The sequence below is a fragment of the Pygoscelis adeliae genome, unplaced genomic scaffold, assembly GCF_000699105.1.
Source record: "Pygoscelis adeliae isolate BGI_AS28 unplaced genomic scaffold, ASM69910v1 Scaffold390, whole genome shotgun sequence".
Classification (NCBI taxonomy): domain Eukaryota; kingdom Metazoa; phylum Chordata; class Aves; order Sphenisciformes; family Spheniscidae; genus Pygoscelis; species Pygoscelis adeliae.
Genome location: NW_008823921.1, coordinates 196,239 through 216,404, shown reverse-complemented (window position 1 = coordinate 216,404; position 20,166 = coordinate 196,239). Strand labels below are relative to the sequence as shown.

The 20,166-nt window shown below is 48.4% G+C and overlaps 1 protein-coding gene across 1 annotated transcript in view; it reads left to right on the top strand.

Moving 5' to 3' along the window:
• The window catches only part of EDC4 (enhancer of mRNA decapping 4), a 36,035-nt gene that overhangs the window by 14,845 nt on the left and 1,024 nt on the right, over nucleotides 1-20,166 (top strand). The window contains exons 13-28 of the mRNA XM_009319960.1: nucleotides 146-218; nucleotides 654-745; nucleotides 1,407-1,603; nucleotides 3,888-3,976; nucleotides 4,772-4,925; nucleotides 5,668-6,131; nucleotides 7,871-7,972; nucleotides 8,968-9,120; nucleotides 10,516-10,552; nucleotides 11,548-11,728; nucleotides 13,706-13,861; nucleotides 14,603-14,718; nucleotides 15,407-15,566; nucleotides 16,795-16,981; nucleotides 18,239-18,458; nucleotides 19,098-19,261. Coding sequence (XP_009318235.1) covers nucleotides 146-218; nucleotides 654-745; nucleotides 1,407-1,603; nucleotides 3,888-3,976; nucleotides 4,772-4,925; nucleotides 5,668-6,131; nucleotides 7,871-7,972; nucleotides 8,968-9,120; nucleotides 10,516-10,552; nucleotides 11,548-11,728; nucleotides 13,706-13,861; nucleotides 14,603-14,718; nucleotides 15,407-15,566; nucleotides 16,795-16,981; nucleotides 18,239-18,458; nucleotides 19,098-19,261 — 2,545 coding nt within the window. The remainder of the gene's footprint in view (nucleotides 1-145; nucleotides 219-653; nucleotides 746-1,406; nucleotides 1,604-3,887; nucleotides 3,977-4,771; nucleotides 4,926-5,667; nucleotides 6,132-7,870; nucleotides 7,973-8,967; nucleotides 9,121-10,515; nucleotides 10,553-11,547; nucleotides 11,729-13,705; nucleotides 13,862-14,602; nucleotides 14,719-15,406; nucleotides 15,567-16,794; nucleotides 16,982-18,238; nucleotides 18,459-19,097; nucleotides 19,262-20,166) is intronic.

Below are 20,166 nucleotides of genomic sequence, written 5' to 3'. Positions count from 1 at the left end.
AACAGGGTGAATCTACCTCTGAAGCAAAGTGATGAAGCTGTATTGTGCTGGTTCTCTGCTGCTGGTTCATCTGCTATGATGTTTTTCTAGCAGTTTGTCTGCAGTTTCCATCCAACTTCATATTTTACTTTTGTCTCGTTTACAGAGGGTGCTCAGGGAGCTGGGGCTGTTGAATCAGCAGCAGGTGTGCTGATAAAACTCTTCTGTGTGCACACCAAGTGAGTATGCGTAGCAGCTGCGTATGGTTGTCCTAATCCTGCACTGACCTATAGAAATCTAATTTACCAATTCTTTTTGCTCATAACAAAAACTACTTGGATGCGTAGAAACTTCTAGCTGTGGTGTGTTCAGTATGGCCTTACCAGGAAGTAGCCCTGCATGGTGCTGTGGCAAGATAGTATTTTTGTCACCACGAGTACGCAGTGACTTAAGAGTTGTGCTCGTGTAAGTGCCAGGAAACCTCTCTCAAATACCCTGGATGCCAGAACCGGGTGGCACAGCTGAATGAGGATCAGCTTCCGCTTCTTCTGTCATGGGCAGAAAACACTAAAGTGTATTCCAAGGGCATTGGTTCCATGAAGAGGAATCTTCTAAGCATTAGACTTCTCTCGGTGATTCATAAACTAATCGGAGATGGCTGTTCTATTTTTCAGGGCCCTACAGGATGTGCAGATTAGATTCCAGCCTCTTCATAGTCCTGACATGAGTGCATCCATGCCTTCCCATGGCTCTCATGAAGAATTTGGTGAGCATTTGTGTTAAATCTATCTTCAGTGTTGCTGAGCCTTTAAAGGTTGTTGGAGGGGGGGCAGCAGGAGAGCAGCTTTGGGTGCCTCTGTAATAGAACAGAGTGGTGTCATTGCATAAAGGGTTCTGAATATGGACTACCTGGGAAGCAGGCCACTTGATTAGAGCCCCGTGTGAGTGTGGAGTGTGGGGACGTGCTAGGCTAGAAGTGCTAATGCTTTGTGCACACTTGAACTCACCTTCCTTGGTGATTTGGCACTTGTGCCAGAAACTTGACATTTGTCTCTTGTCAGGTGGAAGAGATTACAGTGACACCAGAGCTTTGGGAGTGGAGGGGACTGGGCTGTGTGTAGCGTGCTCTTTCAGTTCATTCACCATTCTGGGATGTGGCTGTTAAACTCGCCTTGCATTTAGGGAAGAAAGGAAGCTTGGATCTCTTATTATCAAAGCCTGATAACATCCTCTGTTTAGCCTACAAAGAGTAAGCATGACACAGGATTTGTCTTGCCCTTAGCTTTGATTAGGTTGTTGCAGGGTTTTTGCTTGTTCTTTTGGAATCCAGTATGGCAGGCAATGGCATAAGTTCATACTTTGTGGAATTAAAGCTTTAGCTTTTGGGGGAAGTTCCTGTGAATTGATTTGTATTTCTCCCTTGGAAGCCTTTCCAGACCACATGGCTGATCTAAGCACAGAAGGGCTGGGATCCGAAAAAGGATCGGTGCATGGCTCTCAACCAGACCTGCGGCGTATTGCTGATCTGCCTGTACCAGCAGACTTCCTTTCTCTCTCAAATGATGCCAAACCTAAGCTGATGACTCCGGATGCGTTCATGACACCAAGTACATCTCTTCAACAGGTAACCAGAGAGCAGCACTGTTATTGGTGGTACAAGGGGTGGGTTTGGATTTTGATACTTTTGGGAACTTTTTCTAGGCAGTAATGACTCTGATAGGCTATGCTAGCTGAATGCAGAGCACACAGGAAACTCTCTGCATGTAACCAAACTGAGTAAAGACACGTTGGCACGTCTAAAATGGTAAGCTGGCCTAAGCTTGTGTTGTGAGTGTTGTGTTTAGCTCCAAAACTGCTGACGTAGCTGTGCTGTGTAGAAATACAGGTTTGCTAAATAACTGTATCTGAGCTGGGAGACCGCTCTTACTGGTTTACCCAGTTGTTTGGGGTGTGATGTAACTATAGTGGAAGAAAATATGCCATCTCTGCACATCCTGTCTGATGGGATCCTGTGGGCATGCATGTCTGAAATGATCAGGTGGGTAGATGGGACTGTATCGTCTTCTGCATGAGATCTGCAAATTGGTGATCCAGTAGCTCGGTGGGTTTTTTTGAAACTAACACAGCAGGCCTTAACTTGTACAGAAGGCAAGTCTTCTGTGCTTGCTCCAGGGATTTCAGTATCAGGAAGTGCGTGAACCATTCCTTGGGATTTGGTGACCTCTGGAAAGGATAGCAAAGTGTTTTGGTGAAGAGTCATAAGCAAGCATTTACTCCTCAGTGGAGCTCTGATGGAGCAGACAGAAAACACAGAATTCCTCTTAATGCTCTGTCACATGTGCGTGGCCAGCAGTGCTGCATCACGCACCGTTGGGTCCTGCTGGGCATTTCTAGAGGCTGTCTGGCACCGACAGCGTGCATCTGTCTAACTCAGTGCAGGTTTCTGCTGCCCCTTCTTGGTTATGCCAACAAGCAGAAGTGCAGGAGCTCGCTGTTTCTTGGCCACTCTGCATCCAAGTGTCACGTTAGTTTGTCTTAAACCCACTCAGATATTCTTGCTTTATAGCCTGCTTCTGTGCCTCTGTACTGAATTTGTGACTGTGTAGTTTTCTCCATGTGCTTTTAGAATGGGAGTAGATGTAAATTAAAAAGTATTTTAAAAAGGGCATCCTTTAAAAAAGTGAGCCACAATTTAATTACGAGGTGTGGATTCCACTGGTGAGAAGCTGTGCTGTTTGTGTTTTCTCTGCCTTCCTGTGAGAAATTAACTGTCAGCAGTTATCTGCTGTGCTGGTACAGTTCTTACAGGCAAGGAGGAGAGTGCTTGTGAGCAGCACTCCGTGTACACATCCTAAGGCAGGGCTTCCTCCTCCAAGGGAGGGAGGTTTGTCACCACAGCTTGAACATGTACTGGAGGAACCTGGATGAGGATGGACAGCACGTGGAGGTGTGCAGAAATGGAGTTCGTGCTGAGTTGACTAACAAGAGAGCGCCACCCTGGCGGCAACTTGGGGAGCAAAGAATAAATTAAACTCATCCTAAAGGTTTTGATGTTGCTGAGTGCAGGAGTTAATTTTGTGCCTGAGGGTGGGTAGCCTTCCCAATGCAAAGATGTCCCAAGGGAGCAGAGAGAAGTTGTTGATAGGGTGATGGCTGCACATACTGTTTGCTGCAAGGAGCAGCTCGCTCTTCAGTTCAAACAGTGTAACTGTTCGGTTTAAACCTGGCTTTTCACTGCTACCTATTTCATGGCAGGCTTTTTCCTGCTGGCACCAGCACCCCGGAGCACTGTAGGGCAGACACAGCCTTGAGTTTAGCTCAATCTCTGCTCTCTGCCATAAGCACTGTCAAGCGCAAGAAGCTTGGCCACGCTGGCTTTCCCAGCTGAGTACTTGTGCGCTTATGTTGGTGTTCTCTGTAGGTGTTTCTTGGTAGCCAGAAGCAGCAGCGGGGGGCCAGCATATCCCACTGTGCTTTTCCCTGCTATCCAGTCAGCTAGATGAGCAATACCTCTTCTTGTGCGTTGGAGCATTCTACTTCCGTGTATCAGCAGTGCAGGACTTAAACCCCGTATAGACTCTGGCCTCACTAGTGGCAACCGACTTTGACAAGAGCAGTCTAGCTCAAAGAACAAAATGGGGATCTGGTGCGGAGCCCTGCAGAATGCCACTTTGCTTTGGGAGAGCAATTGCTCAATAAAAGCAGTCATGGTTCATGTGATGAGGATGTATTGGGGCTTGCCTTCGACCAGCACCTGAGCACCTTAGCATTACAACTCAACCTATTTTTTTTTCTATTCCCTCTTCACCAAAGACTCTTTAGGAGTTCTTCTGGAGCCAGCATTCTCAGGTTGAGTTCTGCTGTTGGACTCTTCTGTCACATCCTGACCGCTGTGTATTTTCTTACAGATCGCTGTATCTCCAGGCAGCAGCGTCAGTTCCCTGACTGCAGTCACAGCCATGAGTAGCACTTCTGTCACGGATGCCTCTATGCCCAGGTAAATAGCGCATGTATAAATAATATATCTGCAGCTGAACTGATACAGTCCTTCAGGGTGGTGCAGAGCTGTAATGTATCTTGTAGGAGAGGGGATTGTAACCAGAGTTAGAAACTGGCCTGAGTCCCAATGTCCCTATATAGGCAACTGTTTGCATCTCTGGTGCAGCTTGGAGTGTGCCTGTTGTCATCCAAGGGGCCAACAACAGTGTCTCATTTGTGCCTCATAGGGATTCTCTTATTGCATCTCAGTTTTGTTGCTTTACATGCTTCTCCCAAAGGGCTGTCATTGTTTACAGGTAAGAAAACACTGCAGCCACTAAGGACAGGGAGATAATTGAGACTGTTAGGAAAATCTTAACTAGTGTCGGGGTGGGTTGGGCTGCATAACAGGTGAAAACTTCACTTCTGGGGACTGGGAAAAGGACAAAGACCTATCCCATAGTGTCTTGTTTCTCCCTAAACTCTGTACAGTGTGCACTGAAGATATAACTGGTCCCTTCTCTCACTGACCCCTCAAATTCTAAGAGATTGGGATGCCCCTCTTTTTTTTTGGTTTTGTTTTGTTTCCACCTGGTATCTCTTTGGGCTGTATGGGGACTAGGAGATGCAGGTGCTAGTTGACAGGGAGTGGCTGACCACGGTGGAAAGAGCAAGGGCCTGGAGAACACTAGTGAAGTTTGGGTTGGGCTCTTCCATTGACCTGTGGATCCCATCTCCTCACCTCGAGTGTTTGATGTAGATCTGTATCATTAGGTTGGCCTGCTTGATTTCTTTGTGTCTCTGTTTTCTGCAGGCCATCGGAAGACTTGACTGTGAGCCCCAAGATGCAGCTGGACACCAGCCTCACGCTGAGCAGCAGTAGCAGCAGTCTCCAGACTAGTCCTAGGAGCCATTCAGTCCTTATCCCAGGCCTCCCTGACAAGCTAACACCAAAGGCAGCTGTTGCAGTAAGGCTCCAAATGCTGTTCCCTTCCTTCTCCTCATGGCCCAAGGGGCCTCTTTCTATGGGCCTGTACAAGCTGAAATTAGACTTATTTGGATATTAACAGGGCCAGCATCTGCCCTTTGGAAAACACAGCTGCTGGCACAGATCTGCAGCCAGGTTTACCCGTGTTAATGGAACTTGATCTTGTGTAAAACAGCATGTTTCTGAAAACTAGAGACAGCTGTAGCTTGTGCTGTGACTATCACAATGGTTGGACATGGTCAGCCTTTGTGTTAGGAGACAGTGCTACCTGGAAAGGTTTCTTCCTCCTTGTTGGTCTGACAGGTCTGAAACAATCATTTCCTATTCCTAAATTTTTCTTCCCAGGTGTGATACAAAACAGATTATGACCAAAGTTTGAAATTGAAATAAGCTTTCTGTCCAGGAGATGTTCAATGTTAAAACTAACTTTTTCCCTCAAAGAGGAGGGATCCTGGAGCAGAGCAGGGAGGTAGAGCTGGTGTTACATTTTCTTTTGAAAGTGTGTTCAAACTAGCATTGGCTTAAGCGTGGTGTTAGCTCAGCTGAGAGTCCATTACAAGACTTGGGGCCCTTCTCCATCTGCTAAACAGAGTGGGAGCACAGGGATCACACGAGGAAAGGATACAGCTGGCTGTTTCCAGAGGTGGTTGGCGTAAGGTACCAGGGGTTCTTGGAATGTCTCCACATTACCCTGAAGGCTCTTGTTTGATTTTTGTATTCAGGTCACGCCAGGAAACCCCTCTCTAGCACTGGAACTGCAGGAGGTGGAGCCCTTGGTGGTGCCCCAGGCTTCTCCCACCCGCGAGCGCTCGCCAGACGTCATTTCCTCTGCTTCCACAGCCATGTCCCAAGATATCCCAGAGATTGCTTCCGAGACCTTGCAACGCAGCTTTGCGGCAGCTCCGTCTGGGCTCCCCGCGGAGGTGCTGGAGCCCAGTCATCATGCAGACAGTATGGCATCCGCTGCCTCAGCCTTGCATTTGCTGTCTCCGAGGAATCGGCACAATTCAGAGCACAGCCACCACTCTTTGGACATGCCTCCAGTGGAGGTGGACAGACTGAATGCTCCGTCATTACTGGAGACTGCTTTAACTCAGGAAAATGCATCTTCTGACAGTGTTGTGAGTCAGCCGTGGCCAGCAGCTCCTGACATAACGAGAGAAACCAGGAACAGCATGGCAGACAGGTAATCACTTGGGTTTGTCTTGCTCAGGGCAATTTCTTTGCACTTGCCAAATTGCTAGCTTGCTGAAAAGGTCTTATGTTCTGATTAAGCCAGAGCACTTCTCCATCCCTCCTTTCCTTAAAGGATCTGATGATTCAACCTTCCTGTGTGCTTGGTCTGTGTATGCTGTGTCCTCAACTTCCTAGGCCAGCTCTAACAGTTTGTGCTCTCTAATACCCCTTGCAGCATAAAAGATCTCTGTTAAGAAGGTGAAAAGTCTACTTTATTGGCCTTCACGTTCACCTGGGAATGGAGACTTGAGATGGGATCTTTTTTTTTTTTTTGTACTCTGGAAATAAAACCAGTGCAAGCTAAATTCTGCCCCAGGTGATGTGTTCCTGGATGCTTTTGTTGAAAGGAATCAATTAGCACATAATTGACAGGTTTGATTGTAGGTTAATTGTATATCTCTCTTCTAGGATTGGCTCTGTGCAGCTAGCATTATAAATAAAATATTTTAAAAGCCAGAAAATGAATGGCAATGTCTCTGTGGAGCAGGCATGCAGAATGGGGCAACATAACATACGCCTGCTTACCAGGAGCAAACTATTACGCTGGAGCAGTGCTAGGATTCATCACAGAATTAGCGTCCGTCTTTTAGTGGGACGGGAACAGCAAGATGGACCTGGCACCTCCAGAGTCTGTCTAGGCCAGGGCTGCATGCACCACGAGAGCCTGCAAACGCCTTCCTTTTCAACAGGACTAGCAGGCTGAGAGTGTCAGTGTTGTCCCTCAGACTATCCAGGGCTGTTCCCTCCCGTCAGAATTGCAAGAGAAAGGCCTTGCTTGTGCCTCAGCACACCTGAGGATGCTGCTTCAGGAAACGGACTCAATTCTGATGGCTCTGGGGAGGGCACCGAGGCTGTGTGTCTACACAGTGGTTTTGCTTTTGCTTGTAATTTGAAGTTGAGAAAATACTTTTACTGGAGCTTGCAACTCCCCTCAATCCCACTCTGTCTTTGAATTCTTCAGGACTTCTCATAGCAGAGTATCAGATCGGATACCTCTGGATCTGAGCCATTTCACTTGCGCATCAATATAATTTTTTTTTTTTACGTTCCAGCTCAGTCAAGCCATCAGCCTACATGAAAGTAACGAGTGCTCACTTCTGTTTCAAGGTCTTCCTGTGCGCTGAATTCAAAGAGACCTAGTTTATGGCTTAGGAGCATGTGTAATTTGCTTTCAGAACCTTTATGGAACTCAGACTGGATTCGCTGTTGCAGTTCTGTTCTGTCTGGTAGAGCTAACCCATCAAATTGGCTCACTTCCCTCTGCGTACTTCCCAGACACTTGGGAGAACTGAGAAGCACTGATGATTTTTGCCCCAGTGATCAATATTACTTAGGAAAAACAAACCCAAGATGATGCTATTCACTGAAGTACTCTGTACTGCCCAGTTTGAGTAGTGGCTTGCCTGTCTTGCATGGATGTCTGTTGGGAGATTGTTCTTGGTTGGGGCCTGAAGCATAGCTGAGCTGCTTCTCCTTTCTTAAGGCCTCCAGAAAAACGCATGGAGAAATTTAAGTGTTTAGTACCTCTAAACAACACTTGCCGCTCTCTGGATCTGTGCAGATAGGTGTGGGGTGTGTGTTTGTTTGTCTTAGACCTTCTATCAGGATCTGCCGTGAGAAGTGGAGTGAGCAAATACCCAAGCAGAAAGAGACTTTCGTGATGGTATTTTCTTTTTTTTCCTCCTCTAGCCCAAGGGATGAGGTTGAAGAAAAGCACAAGAGCTCTTCCTATCATCGCCACAGCTACCACCTGCTGCAGCATGACAGCCAGGATGCTAGTGCAGAACAAAGGTACCAGAGTGCTCAGCCCCCTCTCTCGCCCTGCAGGGACTCAGTTCAGGCTGCATTCGTGCTTCTGTCCCCAGCAAGCCTTCACGTGTGGGGTGAATGTCTTTGCTTTGTCTCCTGACTTAATGTGTTTATGCAGTCCAACTTCCGTAATGTTCTGATGACTTCAGCTGATCACGAGATTGGCCTCTGGGCATTGTCCAATTTATTCTCTGTGGGGAAAGGTTTGACTGTGCTGCTCCTAAGAGCATGGACCAAGCTTGGTTTAATTACCAGTGAAAACCTATTAAGGGATCAGTTTCCAAATACTGTGCCTTAGATAAGGTAGCAAGGGTATCTCAGGAGTTAGATTCTTGCTTTTGACATCTTTGCTCCCTCGTGAGCCACCCTAAAGCTCTGTGGGCACATTCTGTGTGCCTGGCAAGCTCAGCCCTGTTTGACAGCTGAGGGTTCATTCTTAATCCACATTTAAATTCAAACTGAGATGTGCAGCCTGTATTGGATGGCTGGTTAGCAGCTGAAAGACTCCAAGGTACCGAGGATCACGTACTTCCTAGGCTCAACCTGATTCTCCTCTGTTCCTGTGACTTGCTGCGTCAAGTGCTTTCTGTCTGTAAAGCTGTAAGGATATGCTGTGCTTGGGTTCCCTGCTGGGTCAGCGTCACGTCCTAGGGCTTATGTGCTGGTGTGTGTATGCAGCAAGAACAGGCATCGTTCCGCCACGCTGCCTGAACCACAGTTGTCCCTAACGCAGAGACCCTTCAGGTCTCGTTACGCAGCACTCGAGCTCAGCCTGAGCAGGCCTGGATCAAAACGGAACAGCACGTGCTGAGCTCTGTAGAGGTCTCTATGTTAAAGGTCAAGGTGGTGGGCGTCCTTAGCTGCGTGACTCTGGCCGTGTGTGGATGAAGAGCAGAGTGTGACTCCCCTCCCCTTAGTGAAGGCTAACGCTGTCCAGTATTGCAAGTGATGTCCTCTCCCCTGCTGTTCCTTCATAGTGACCATGATGATGAAGTTGCAAGCTTGGCTTCTACATCAGGTGGATTTGGTGCCAAAGCGTCTACGCAGAGGCTGCCTGTGAAGGACTGGAAAGCCAAGGCATCCCCTCGGGCTTCCCCAAAGCTAAAGCGGAAGGGCAAGAAAGATGACGGGTACGCTGGGCTTGCCAGAATACAGGTGGCTGTGGGACCAGCTGTGCAGGGCCACAACCTGATGCGTAGCCATTAGCAGCGAGACTAGGGTCTGAGGCTGGGCAGCGGCCAAGTGCTCCCAACCCTCACCCCATTTTGCAAATGGCAGTAACCCCACAGAAAGTGTTGCTGGTTACTCAGACACTGAGTGCCACTCAGGGGTGCGGGAGTAGGTTCTGCACTACCTTTCCAGCTGGGACTCAAAATCCAAAATACAGCCTGGGCTTCGGAAGAATGTGTGAGAGGTAAACTGCACATTGTGGGGGGATACTGGATCCATTTGCCGGTTTCAGTGAAGGCTTCACTGGAACTCTGACACTGTGAGTGTAGCTTAACGTGGCCTCCGTTTCTGGTTGGCTTCTGAACGCTGGCACAGTGCCCTTGTTCAACAATATCTATCGTTTGTTACCTGCTTGCTGCTTTTGTGTGTTTCTAAACGTGCCCATATGAATGTCTTGTAAGTGAAAACTGATGGCTGGAAAGGTCTGCCCGTGGCAAATTAGACCAACCTGCCTGCATTAATGTGAGGAGAGGAACACAGCTTCTGCACGGGGCTCTCTCCTCTTCTTGTGTTCCCATAGCTCCGTGATTTGGATCTCTGACTGTGCAGATTACAACGAAGATGGGCTATGGCATTAAGTTTCTGGCTGTGGTCCTGTACTGAGGCTAAGAGCTTACTGGGTCACAGAAATACCTTTCATTTTTCCTGCCTCAGTCCTTTTAAAGTTGCTGAATGGATGCTGTCTAGGAACAAATGTTTACTTTCCTTCTGGTAGCGTTTGAATATTCATAGATCTGTGACTTTGATGGAGACATGCAATATTAGTGGATCAGTTCAGTGTTTTTCTTTATTCTGCTGTATATGCTGGAGTGCATCACTGGTTTCTTCACCTTGAGAGCTGGAATCATTCTAGATGATTTGAAGCCTGTTAATTCTATATTTAACAAACGGGTACTTGGTTTTTCTTTGTAAAATATCAGGAGATCTTCAAAACTGTTTGGCAAAGCCTTCCCTGGCTTTGAATTTGGACAAAACTGAAAAATCAGTGTGCATTGTTCTTTGTAACAGTCCTCATTAAGACTTGGTTCAAATCTCCTCCCTGCGAAGGGATCAGTCTGTAAGGAACTTCAGGGCCTGTGAATAGTGCAAATGATGGAGTCACAGTGCTGCAAGGACTGGGATTTCATCACCTTCTGTCGCTCTTCATGTTATACTAGGCAAAACAGAAGCATGAGCTGGAGTGTAAAATCTAAAGCAACCATAAAATGTGTGATCTGTTGTGGCAGAAGACTTGGATAATAAGAGCAGTTAATTGCCATAATTGGATTACTACTTTTTCTCTTTTTTATTTCCAGGGATGTGAACCAGTCGCCAAGATCATCTAACAACCAGGTGAGTCAGAGCTGCTCTGCAATCTGTCCCAAGGGCATGATGCTTCAGCTCTATTTACTGTCTTACTAAAGACCTGAGAGGAAGTTCATCCCAGTTCCTTGGAGTACCGTGGGCCCCTGCTGTGCCCGAGCAGGCTGAGATGGGGCTGCGCTTGGGCTTGGCATTGCTCTGTTCTCTGACTTGCGCAGCAGAGAAGGAGCTGCTCAGTGATATCCAGACCGGTGGCTTCCTTCTCGCCTTTGCATATCGATGTGCATTTCTGTGTTCTCACAAGCCCTGTATCATCTAAGACGCTACCACTCGTTTCCCTGCTGAGATGACTCGCATGCGTCGGCAGCAGGATAAGCTGTTCCCCGCAAAGTAAGGGTCACAGTGGGACTGGCCTGTTGGAATTTCTTAGCCCTGTTGGCAGTACCTTGGTATCTGGCAGAAAATGCTCTCAGCCGAGTTGCGTACGCTTCTTAAACTGCCCTTGATGTGTGTGCCTCCTTGATATTTTGAGCAGGTGACGAGACAACGAACTATAGACGTATACTTCTCCAGTTGTTTGGTTATTCATAAATAAGTGAAAGAGCTGAAAAAGTGCTCTAGGAAACCTCCTTCTTACTCTACTGATTGCACAGCTCTTTCATAAGTGTTTGAAGTCATTATTTACATTCGGAGGCCTAAACACTCTCAGTACCTGGCCAAAAGTGAACAGGATCTGTTTTCTTCTGTTTTCTTTTAGATGCCAGAGCTGTGAAGGTGGTCTTGGATCTAAACAGTTGATATTCTAAGCAACCATTTATGAATTCCATGCAGGAACTTCATGTACCTTGCTTTATCATTTTATTTCTTGGGACAAAAGTCTTAGAAATAGGCATTAAGCTGGCCTGGTTTTCTGTTTTGTGTGTTACGCTTCAGTCCTAGGCACAGGGGTTGACTTAATACCTAGGAGAAAGCTTGACTGACCTCTGATCCTGTTAGAAATGAATGCTTATCCTCTCCACGCATAGGTGACACCAGAGTTCCAGGATGAGCTGATGTGCATATTGAGGAGCCAACAGCGGGAGCTCTCTGAGCTGCGTCAGAACCAGATGGAGCTGCTGCAGAGACTCACGGATCACCTTGATGCCATTCAGAGCTCCCTTATGGGCCATGTGGAGAGGGTGATTGACTCCCAGCAGGAACAGGAGCGTATCCTTGTTTGCAAATGTTGCGTGGCAGTTAAGGAGCAGAAGGCTGCAAGGCAGAGTAGACACATTGAGGAAGGCTAAGAAAGTTCAAGAATCTTGGTAGCGTGGGCCATAGGTGCAGTAAAATTGCCTGGCTGCAACATAACTCTTTCAGTTCCTCTCGGTCCCTTTCTAAGGGCACGAAACTCAGAAACAGAACGGAGAAGAACTGATACTTTCTTTCTCTGTGCCACTAAATTTTCTAGTTACCCATTAAGACCGTAAGTGCTGCAGCGCTGGAGTAGGCTAGAGGTGCACCTAATATGTTATCCTACGTCAGGCAGTGGCCAGCTGAGTAGGAGTAATTATGGGGTGATCCTTTCCTTCCTTTCCTCCTTCAGGCAAGGCAGTACTTGCACCAGCAATAGCATCTGACTGCCATGCTGCATGGCTGAATATAGAATTGTCTTGTCTGTACCCGTATATACATCTGGTGGTCCACAGGTCCCTTACGTGTTGTCTGAAAAGTACTTTTTTGGGGTGTTTTCAAACCTGGTATCCAATCATTTTTTATTGTGTTGTGAGTAGTCAGTTCCTGTACATCTCTTGCTGCACTGAATTTGGTCATGTTCCCCAAACTGAACAGCTCTAGCCTGTTTCATGTCTGAAGCCACTCCACTTCTATGACATGACAATGATTTCTGTTTTCTCTATTAATTAGTCTTGGATTTTCCTTTTTGACCATCAGGCTGATATTTTCATAGATAATTCAGATAGCTTTCTACTGAAGTTTGGAGTCTAGAGCTATATTGTAATATTAGAATAATTTTTCCCTATCTGCACAACTTCATATCTGCACTGAATTTTGTCAGCAGCTGAATTGTCTTTTTCACTGTTTGTTTTGTTGGTGTTTGGTTTTGTTGTGGTGTTGGTTTTTTTTTTTTTAAGATGCACGTGCCTCTCAGTGTTTGTGTGTTGGCTCCTTCAGAGAGCTTGGTTGCTTCATGAGGTATGACTAGCTTTTATTAAGCCTGGGTTTGCTCCCGTGCACTATATCGCTTACGTCCACCAATTCCATCCTGTAGAAACGTGTTTACCAATTTGCTTTTTATGGATATTGGGCTTCTTGGTTTCTGTAGTGGTTCTGGCTGGGATGGAGTTAATTTTCTCCGTAGCAGCTCCTATGGTAGTATGTTTTGGATTTGTGACCAAACCAACGTTGATAACACACTGATGTTTTTGCTATTGCTAAACCCTGTCAAGATCTTCTCTGTTTCTCGTGCTGCTCCACCAGCGAGCAGGCTGGATGTAGGCAAGAAGTTGGGAGGGGACACAGCCGGGACAGCTGACCCCAACTGACCCAAGGGATGTCCCATACCGTATGACGTTGTGCTCAGCAGTAAAAGCTGGGGGAAAGGAGGAGGAAGAGGGGAAGTTCGGAGTGATGGCGCTTGTCTTCCCAAGTAACCGTTACGTGTGATGGAGCCCTGCTTCCCTGGGGATGGCTGAACACCTGCCTGCCCATGGGAAGGAGCGAATGAATTCCTGGTTTTGCTTGGCTCGCATGTGCAGCTTTTGCTTTACCTGTTAAACTGTCTTTATCTCAACCCGTGAGCTTTCTCACTTTTACCCTTCCTGTTCTCTCCCCCATCCCGCTGCAGAGGAGTGAGCGAGCGGCTGTGTGGGGCTGAGCTGCCTACGGGGGCAGCTGAGTTAACCCACAATATGTAGGGAATATTACTGTCAAGCTTCTTTCAGCTGTTTGGCTTTTCTACCCTGCCTTCTAGAGCTCTTCTCTCACACTGATCATTTGTTTAAGAGCACCCTGTTGTTTACAGGAACGCATCAGCAATGTTATTAGACCCCTCTTTTACCAGAGGCGCGAATTTGCTCTCACTGAGCCTCTGGAGGTGAGGCTAGCGTCCATCTTTGTGGACAGGAGTGTCGAGGGTAGAGAGGAAGTCTGTTGTTTGTGTTCCTTAACATGCGTTCTCGTTAGAAAGAAGACTAGACCGAGCGCTGACGGAAGGACAGCAGCGCAATGGGCAGCTCCAGGAGCATCTGTCTCAGCAGCTCTCTCAGTCCCTTTCCACTGCTGTGTGTAACCGTCTGGAGAGGACCATTCGTGAGGAGATGAAGAAGACTGTACCCCAGTGTGAGTGTTGCTGCCTAGGTTTTGAAGGTGGATTCCTACAGTTAGCCCCGTAGGGATTGAAAGCATGCTGTGAGAAGTGTTGGCACTGTATGAAGTATGAGTTAGGTTACATGAAGACTAGTCATTGCACTTTAAACTGTTGCGGGCCCCACTGTAATCTGAGAAGAGGAGTTGTGGTTTGGAAGGAGTATGAGGCTCCCAGAGGGGATGCCTTTCCAGAGAGCGTGGTCTGACCTTCCAATGTAATCCATAAAGCTTCTGGAGTCTGTTCGGTGAAGGAAGGCAAAAGAGGCTAATGAGTTTGGCAATGTCGAGACTTGACTGGAGCAAACTTAAACTTGTCTTTGCCCTTCCTTGACGCACTGGCACCGTCCATGTAAGGAAACGTTCAAAGAAATGCTGGTGGGAAAGCCTTCTGCAGCCATTGGTGTCCACCATTCTGCTTGAAGCAGAGCTACCCGCTATTCTAGATAAGGTCAGCTGTGACTTTGTTGGGACAAGTCTTGAAAACCTTCAAGGTTGGAGCTTCCACAGCCTCTCTGGTGACTTCCAGAGCTGTACCACCTTCCTAGCAAAAAGTTTCTCCTGATGTCCAACCTTTAGCTTCCCAAGCCAGGGCTAGTGACCATTTCTGCTTGCTGTGTCATATCCAAGAAGAGTTTGACTCCAGGGGGGGGAGGGGTCTTGAAGTGTGACTCTAGGCTTAAAGCTGCAACTTTGACATGTTTGTGTTGTGCCTAGGCATTTCCAAGAGCATGGACCCTATTGCTGGCCAGCTAAGTAACACTATTGCCGCCAAGCTCACTGCTGTTGAGGGGACACTGAAAGAGAGTATCACCAAGCTGGTGAAATCAAAGGTAAGGAGAACCAGACGGTAGCTTTTCCTGGGGACATTGAGTTGTCACCTGCCTGGGTAGTGACTCCTCATACCTCTTCCCCTCACCTATATCTCCAGGTAAGGTCAGTTTAGCTGCCAGTGGTCAAAGCTCCTGGTCTCATCCAGAGGGCAAGCTTGTTGTGTACTCTCCTGCCTGCTTTGCCTCATTAGCCCTTTCTTTCATTTACCGAGTTGTTCATTTTCTACTAGAGCAGAGAATTCTCACTACAGCAGTGTCTTTAGGGCCATCTCAGTCAGCCAAGTGGTGAAGTTTGGCTCTTCTGCTCTCCGCTCTGTTCTCCATTTCTACATTGTTTAGGGAGCAGAAGCTCGTTGCTTACCTTGGCAGGGAATGGTGGATTGTGGGAGGGAAGCAGGGGAAGGGGAAGGGAGCCATGCTTGACTCTGCCACCTTCCCTTGCTCTACAGCTGAACTACAGGGAAATGGTGATGTTCTCTGGCAGCCCCTCAGCAAGCAGACGCTCTGCCTGCTGTAGTCATGGTGCAGCCCGGTCAGTGGAAGGAGCTGAGGGAGTACACACTTCTGACACTGGGCTGTCCTCGTCTGGTGTGGGTGTGTTGGAGGGACCTACAGTGTTTGTTCACATCTTTAGTCTGCAGCAGGCTGTTGTTAATTTTCTGGAATCTCTTCTGTGTGTGCTTGCAAGAACCTTACAGATACTGTTGTGAGGGCAACGGCCGACACCCTGCAGGGGCCGATCCAGTCAGGGGAAGCGTTTCAGGCCGTCGTGTTGCCACCCTTCGAGAAGACCTGCCAGTCCATGTTCCAGCAAATCAACGACACCTTCAAGCAGGGCACACAGGAATGTGAGTAGGTTCTCTTCTCTGAGTCTTCTCTGCACGGCGTATTTGCATTAGTAGCTGACAACAAGTTGGCTTCTTCTTACGTCTTTGCCTTTCAGAGTTTCACGGGTGACTGTTTAACCTCTTAGCCCATCTGCAGGCGAAATAGAACCAGAACCGAGGCGTTTTTTTGTGGGTGGTGCTGTAAGAACAGAGATTCACCTCTGGTCTTTGTAGCCCATGCGGCAAAACACTTGGCCTCATTCTGTGAATCTGTGACTTCATCTATTGCGTAGAAAAGCCCAGCTGTAGGACTACACCTGTGGTGAGGTGTAATCACCACCCTGACATCAGGAAGATGATGCATGGAGAGGGTAGCAGTCCTGCAGCTAGGCCCTCATCTCAGAGGGGTAATGGAATTGGGGAAGGTTTAGAGAAGGGTACAGGGATGGTCAGAGGTGAAATAGTGGCTGAACAGTGTAGATAGATGTGGTCAGGCTGGAAAAAAGAAAGCTATACACTTAAGTAAGGAAAACTGTACGCTGATGCACTGGAGAAGATCTTTCCTCTTCTCAGGCTTGGGATCCTGTTCCTCGGCCTTCTGGGAGGCCAGGCAGGTATTACTCTGCAGAGCTGGTTTCTGAAGGGGCCTGAAGTTGGCTAGTGCTGGCACAGCGACTTCTGTTGTCCATAGATCTGCAGTGTCTCCAGCTGCTGTTTATTTTGCACCCTTCCTTTTCCTCACAAGTCTCCTACAAGTAAATAGACCTTATATTCTTCTCCCTTTTGATCAGACCAGTTCATAAAATATTTTAAAATACAGCTTTTTGATCTCTGCAGACATGATTTTTTTTTTTTGTCAGAAATGTTCCTCCTCTTTCTTCATTGGCATTGAACTCCATCACTAATGCAGGTCACAACTCACGCTGTGTGTGAAATAAAATATCCTGGCTCCCACCTTTATCTTGCCCTGAACAAACAGTGCCTGTAAAGGTCTGTCGCAAGAGGAGAACTGGTGGCTTTGTTGCTGTGTCATGTAATCCTGCATGATGGGGAGGCTGGAAGCGGGGTTTCTAGGTTAGTGTGACGCAGCCCAAAGCAAGGCTTGTGCGTTCTCTCTCCCCTGTGCTCGTACACTGGCTCAGTAATTGTTTCTGCTGGAGAACGTGTAGAGCCTGGGCAGCTGGATTTCTGCCCTGACCATCTCCGCGGGTACCGATGGCACAAACGTCTTCCTCTCTCGTTGTTGCAGATATCCAGCAGCTTGAGACTCACTTGAAGAACAAGAAGGTACGAGAACAGGAGGCCCGGGACCCGCTGCTGAATCAGCTTCGACAGCTCATCAGCACCTTCCAGAGCACCACCGAGCAGCTGGCTTCCACTGTCGCAGCCAGCGTCCACGCTGAGGTGCAGCATCAGCTGCATATTATCGTGAGCAAGTAAGTTGGCAGCTGGGCTCGTGGAGAGAGATGTCAGCAAGGGGTATATACACGTGCATAACAAAAACCTCTCCCCGCTAGTTGTGGAACAAGCCGTTTGTCACTGTAGGGCTGCTTGTTGCCTCTGTGCACAGTATGACAAAGCGTGTGGGCTGGTGTAACTGTTGCCCTGTAGGGCACAAAACGAAGACCACAGAAGGTTTCTAACAACCAGATGTATCACTGCTGCGTGTGGGAGCTCAGGGCCTGCTTTTCACAGCGTCCCATGTGCATGTTGGAGGACAGAAGGACCAAAGGCAGCCCAAAAGCACACTGAATTCTGACTAGCCTTCCTGTTCCGAAACGTTCTTCTGGTCTTTTGAGGGCTTTTCTTCTTTACTGTGTGTCCTCAGGCATACCAACAGTTTCTGCGGGCTACTCTGTCCTCCCAACTGCTCTGCAGCAATTTGTGCTTGGCCATCCTGGTTTCAAGATGTGATCCTGGCGGTGCCTTCAGCGCGTTCGCACCGTGGAGCTGGTGGCAGGTTGCCAGGCGTTACGACTGGCCGGTGGTCACCTGCGGGGCAGAATGCCCCTGTCTATTTTAAGCCGCTAGAACATATGTCAGAGCGCAATCGGGGTCTTCGATGCAGACCAGGCTTGCCAGAAAGGCTGCCAGACTAAATTCTGGTCTCGTTGCACGGGCTGCGCTCGCTCCCAGGGAAGTCCTGCGATTCTACCTGTGGTAGAGCAGGTTTGATGCTTTGTACCCTTTGTAGGAGGGGAGGATCCAGCCCCTGGGGGGGAAAAGGTGTAACACACAGCAGCGGAGCCTGCACTGTGAACTAGTCTCGTGTGGAGTCAGAGTGTGTTCTCATTCCAAAGGTGTCATCTGCAGGCTAGGAAACTGCATCTAACAGATCTGATACGGAAAGCTGGGCCCATTCAGGGAGGAACCTAGAGCTTAGTAGCCTTGCTCGTAAGCCAGAGACATTAGAGATTTAAAACGCTGTGTAATGAAAGACTTAGTTCCCTGAAACATCGCTTTCCTGCACAGAATCCCAGCATCGGACGTGGTGTTGTTGGCCGCAGGGCTGCCTTGCGCAGCGTGTTTCCGACGGGATGCCTGTGCCTCAGAGCAATTTCTATTAACCCTTTGGTAGCCACACTAAAATAAGCCAGGAAGCCTGTGCCTTCTCGCTGGTACAAGCTTTGTGCGATGTTGTCCCTCAGCTCTTCATCTTCAGAGATGCCTGTTTGTTGTGTTTTGTTTTTTAGCATGCAGGAGTCTATTTTGGCCCAGGTGCAGAGAGTCATTAAAGGAGAAGTGAGCCTGGCTATGAAGGAGCAGCAAGCAGCTGTCACCTCGAGCATCGTCCAGGCAATGCGCTCGGCGGCCGGGACTCCGATCCCCTCTGCTCACTTGGATTTCCAGTCTCAGCAAACTCACATCCTTCAGCTGCTTCAGCAGGGACAACTCAACCAAGCTTTCCAGCAGGTACCTAGGCTTCCTGGTAGTGGGCATCGCTGCTTGTTGGGGGACGGAGTGGGGGGAAAAGGGCTTTTTGAGCTGGGGACATAATCCCACAACTCATACAGTTAAGTTCCTTCTTCCCTGCCCGTGCCCTGTCAGGACAGAGTCAGCGCTCCAGTAAGCCGGAGTGTTTTGCCATCAGCGGTGGCACGTGGTGCACCCCCGAAGAGCGACAGCTTCATAAGCCTCTCCAGGCAGATCTACCAGCTGGGGCCTGACCTTGCCTTTGTCTTTGAATATTCAGGCAGATCCATTTGATCTGCTGCAGACAGACTCCTCTGGGGATAATAGCAGTGCCGTGCCAGTGGGCTGGCAGGGGATGCAGACACGGCCCTGCTCCGTGCCGCTAACTGTAACCTGCTCCCCTCTGTCTGGTTGTGGTCTGTTCAGCTTAGAACACACACAGGTGTCCTCTGAGCGTAGACTGAGAGCCTAAACGCGGCCCTGCTTGCACGTACAGCAGGGTTTGCAGAGACCGCTTCTTCCAGAGGAGGCTGGCGAGCCATTGAGCTGCCCCGAGGCAGAGGGCTGCCTCGTGCTCTGTCCTGTGTCCATCACCTGCCTGTTGTTTCCTCTGCGTTTCTAGCTGTGTCTTCCTTGCAGGCTCTAACAGCAGCTGATCTCAACCTGGTCCTGTATGTCTGTGAGACTGTGGATACTCAGCAAGTATTCGGACAGCATCCATGCCCGCTGTCCCAGCCTGTGCTGCTCTCTCTCATTCAGCAGCTCTCCTCGGATTTGGGTACTCGTACAGAACTGAAGTTGAAGTGAGTATGATCAGAGCACCGGGTCTTAACCCTTGCAGACCTGTTCCTGGCTCTGGCTTTAGATTCACTGCCTGGAAGTGGAAGGTGGTGCTTCGACGAAGGTTGGAGCTTCTGTAGCCTGTTACTGGCACGTGAACAACCAGTAGTGACTTGGAAAACGATGTAGGCATTGCCACGGAAAGCTTTGCTGCCCGGAGGTAGTAGTAGAAGGGGTACCCAGCTGTAGGTCCTGTTACCTCCTGGATTGTAGTCTGTGAGTCGTATAGGTGGGCTGCACAGCGATCTCCCTTTAGCCAAGGAACAATTCCGCTGCGGAGGTAAAAGGAGGGATAGCGCCACGTTTCCTGGACAGCTTAATATCCAGAGCAACTGTGCTCTGTTCTCAGTTTTTAACCCGTCGCTGGTCTCCGTGTCGGCAGTTTCTTGTCGTGACTGCCGGGCAGGCTCAGTGGGAGGTGGCAGCAGGAGCTACTGGAAGTAATGTCTGTTAGATGTTCTAAGCAAAATTCATGTGACAGCATAGTGACTCTGCAGATACTTGCCATGAACATTTTTACTGAGTGAGTCAAAACCCTGTTATCTGTCCTAAAAAACTAACTTGTTAAGGTACCTGCAGGTTTTAACCATGGCTTGTATGGAAAAATGACTTAAATCGAGCTTTTAACTCCAGTTAACAGTAGGCATAAAGCAAGCTAGAAAAACTGAAAAAGAGCTCTAAGTCACAGGCGAGCTGGTAATCCGAGTTAAAGTTGCTGCTGTCAGGTTCAAGCTGGTCCGTTAGTGGAAACCGTTTGCGGTGACCACGTTGCCTTGCCCTCAGGCTGAGGTTTGAAAGTTTATGGCTTGTCTGAACTTCACGAACGGCTTGTTGGTAAAACTCTTGCTCTTCCCCCACCCCTTCCATA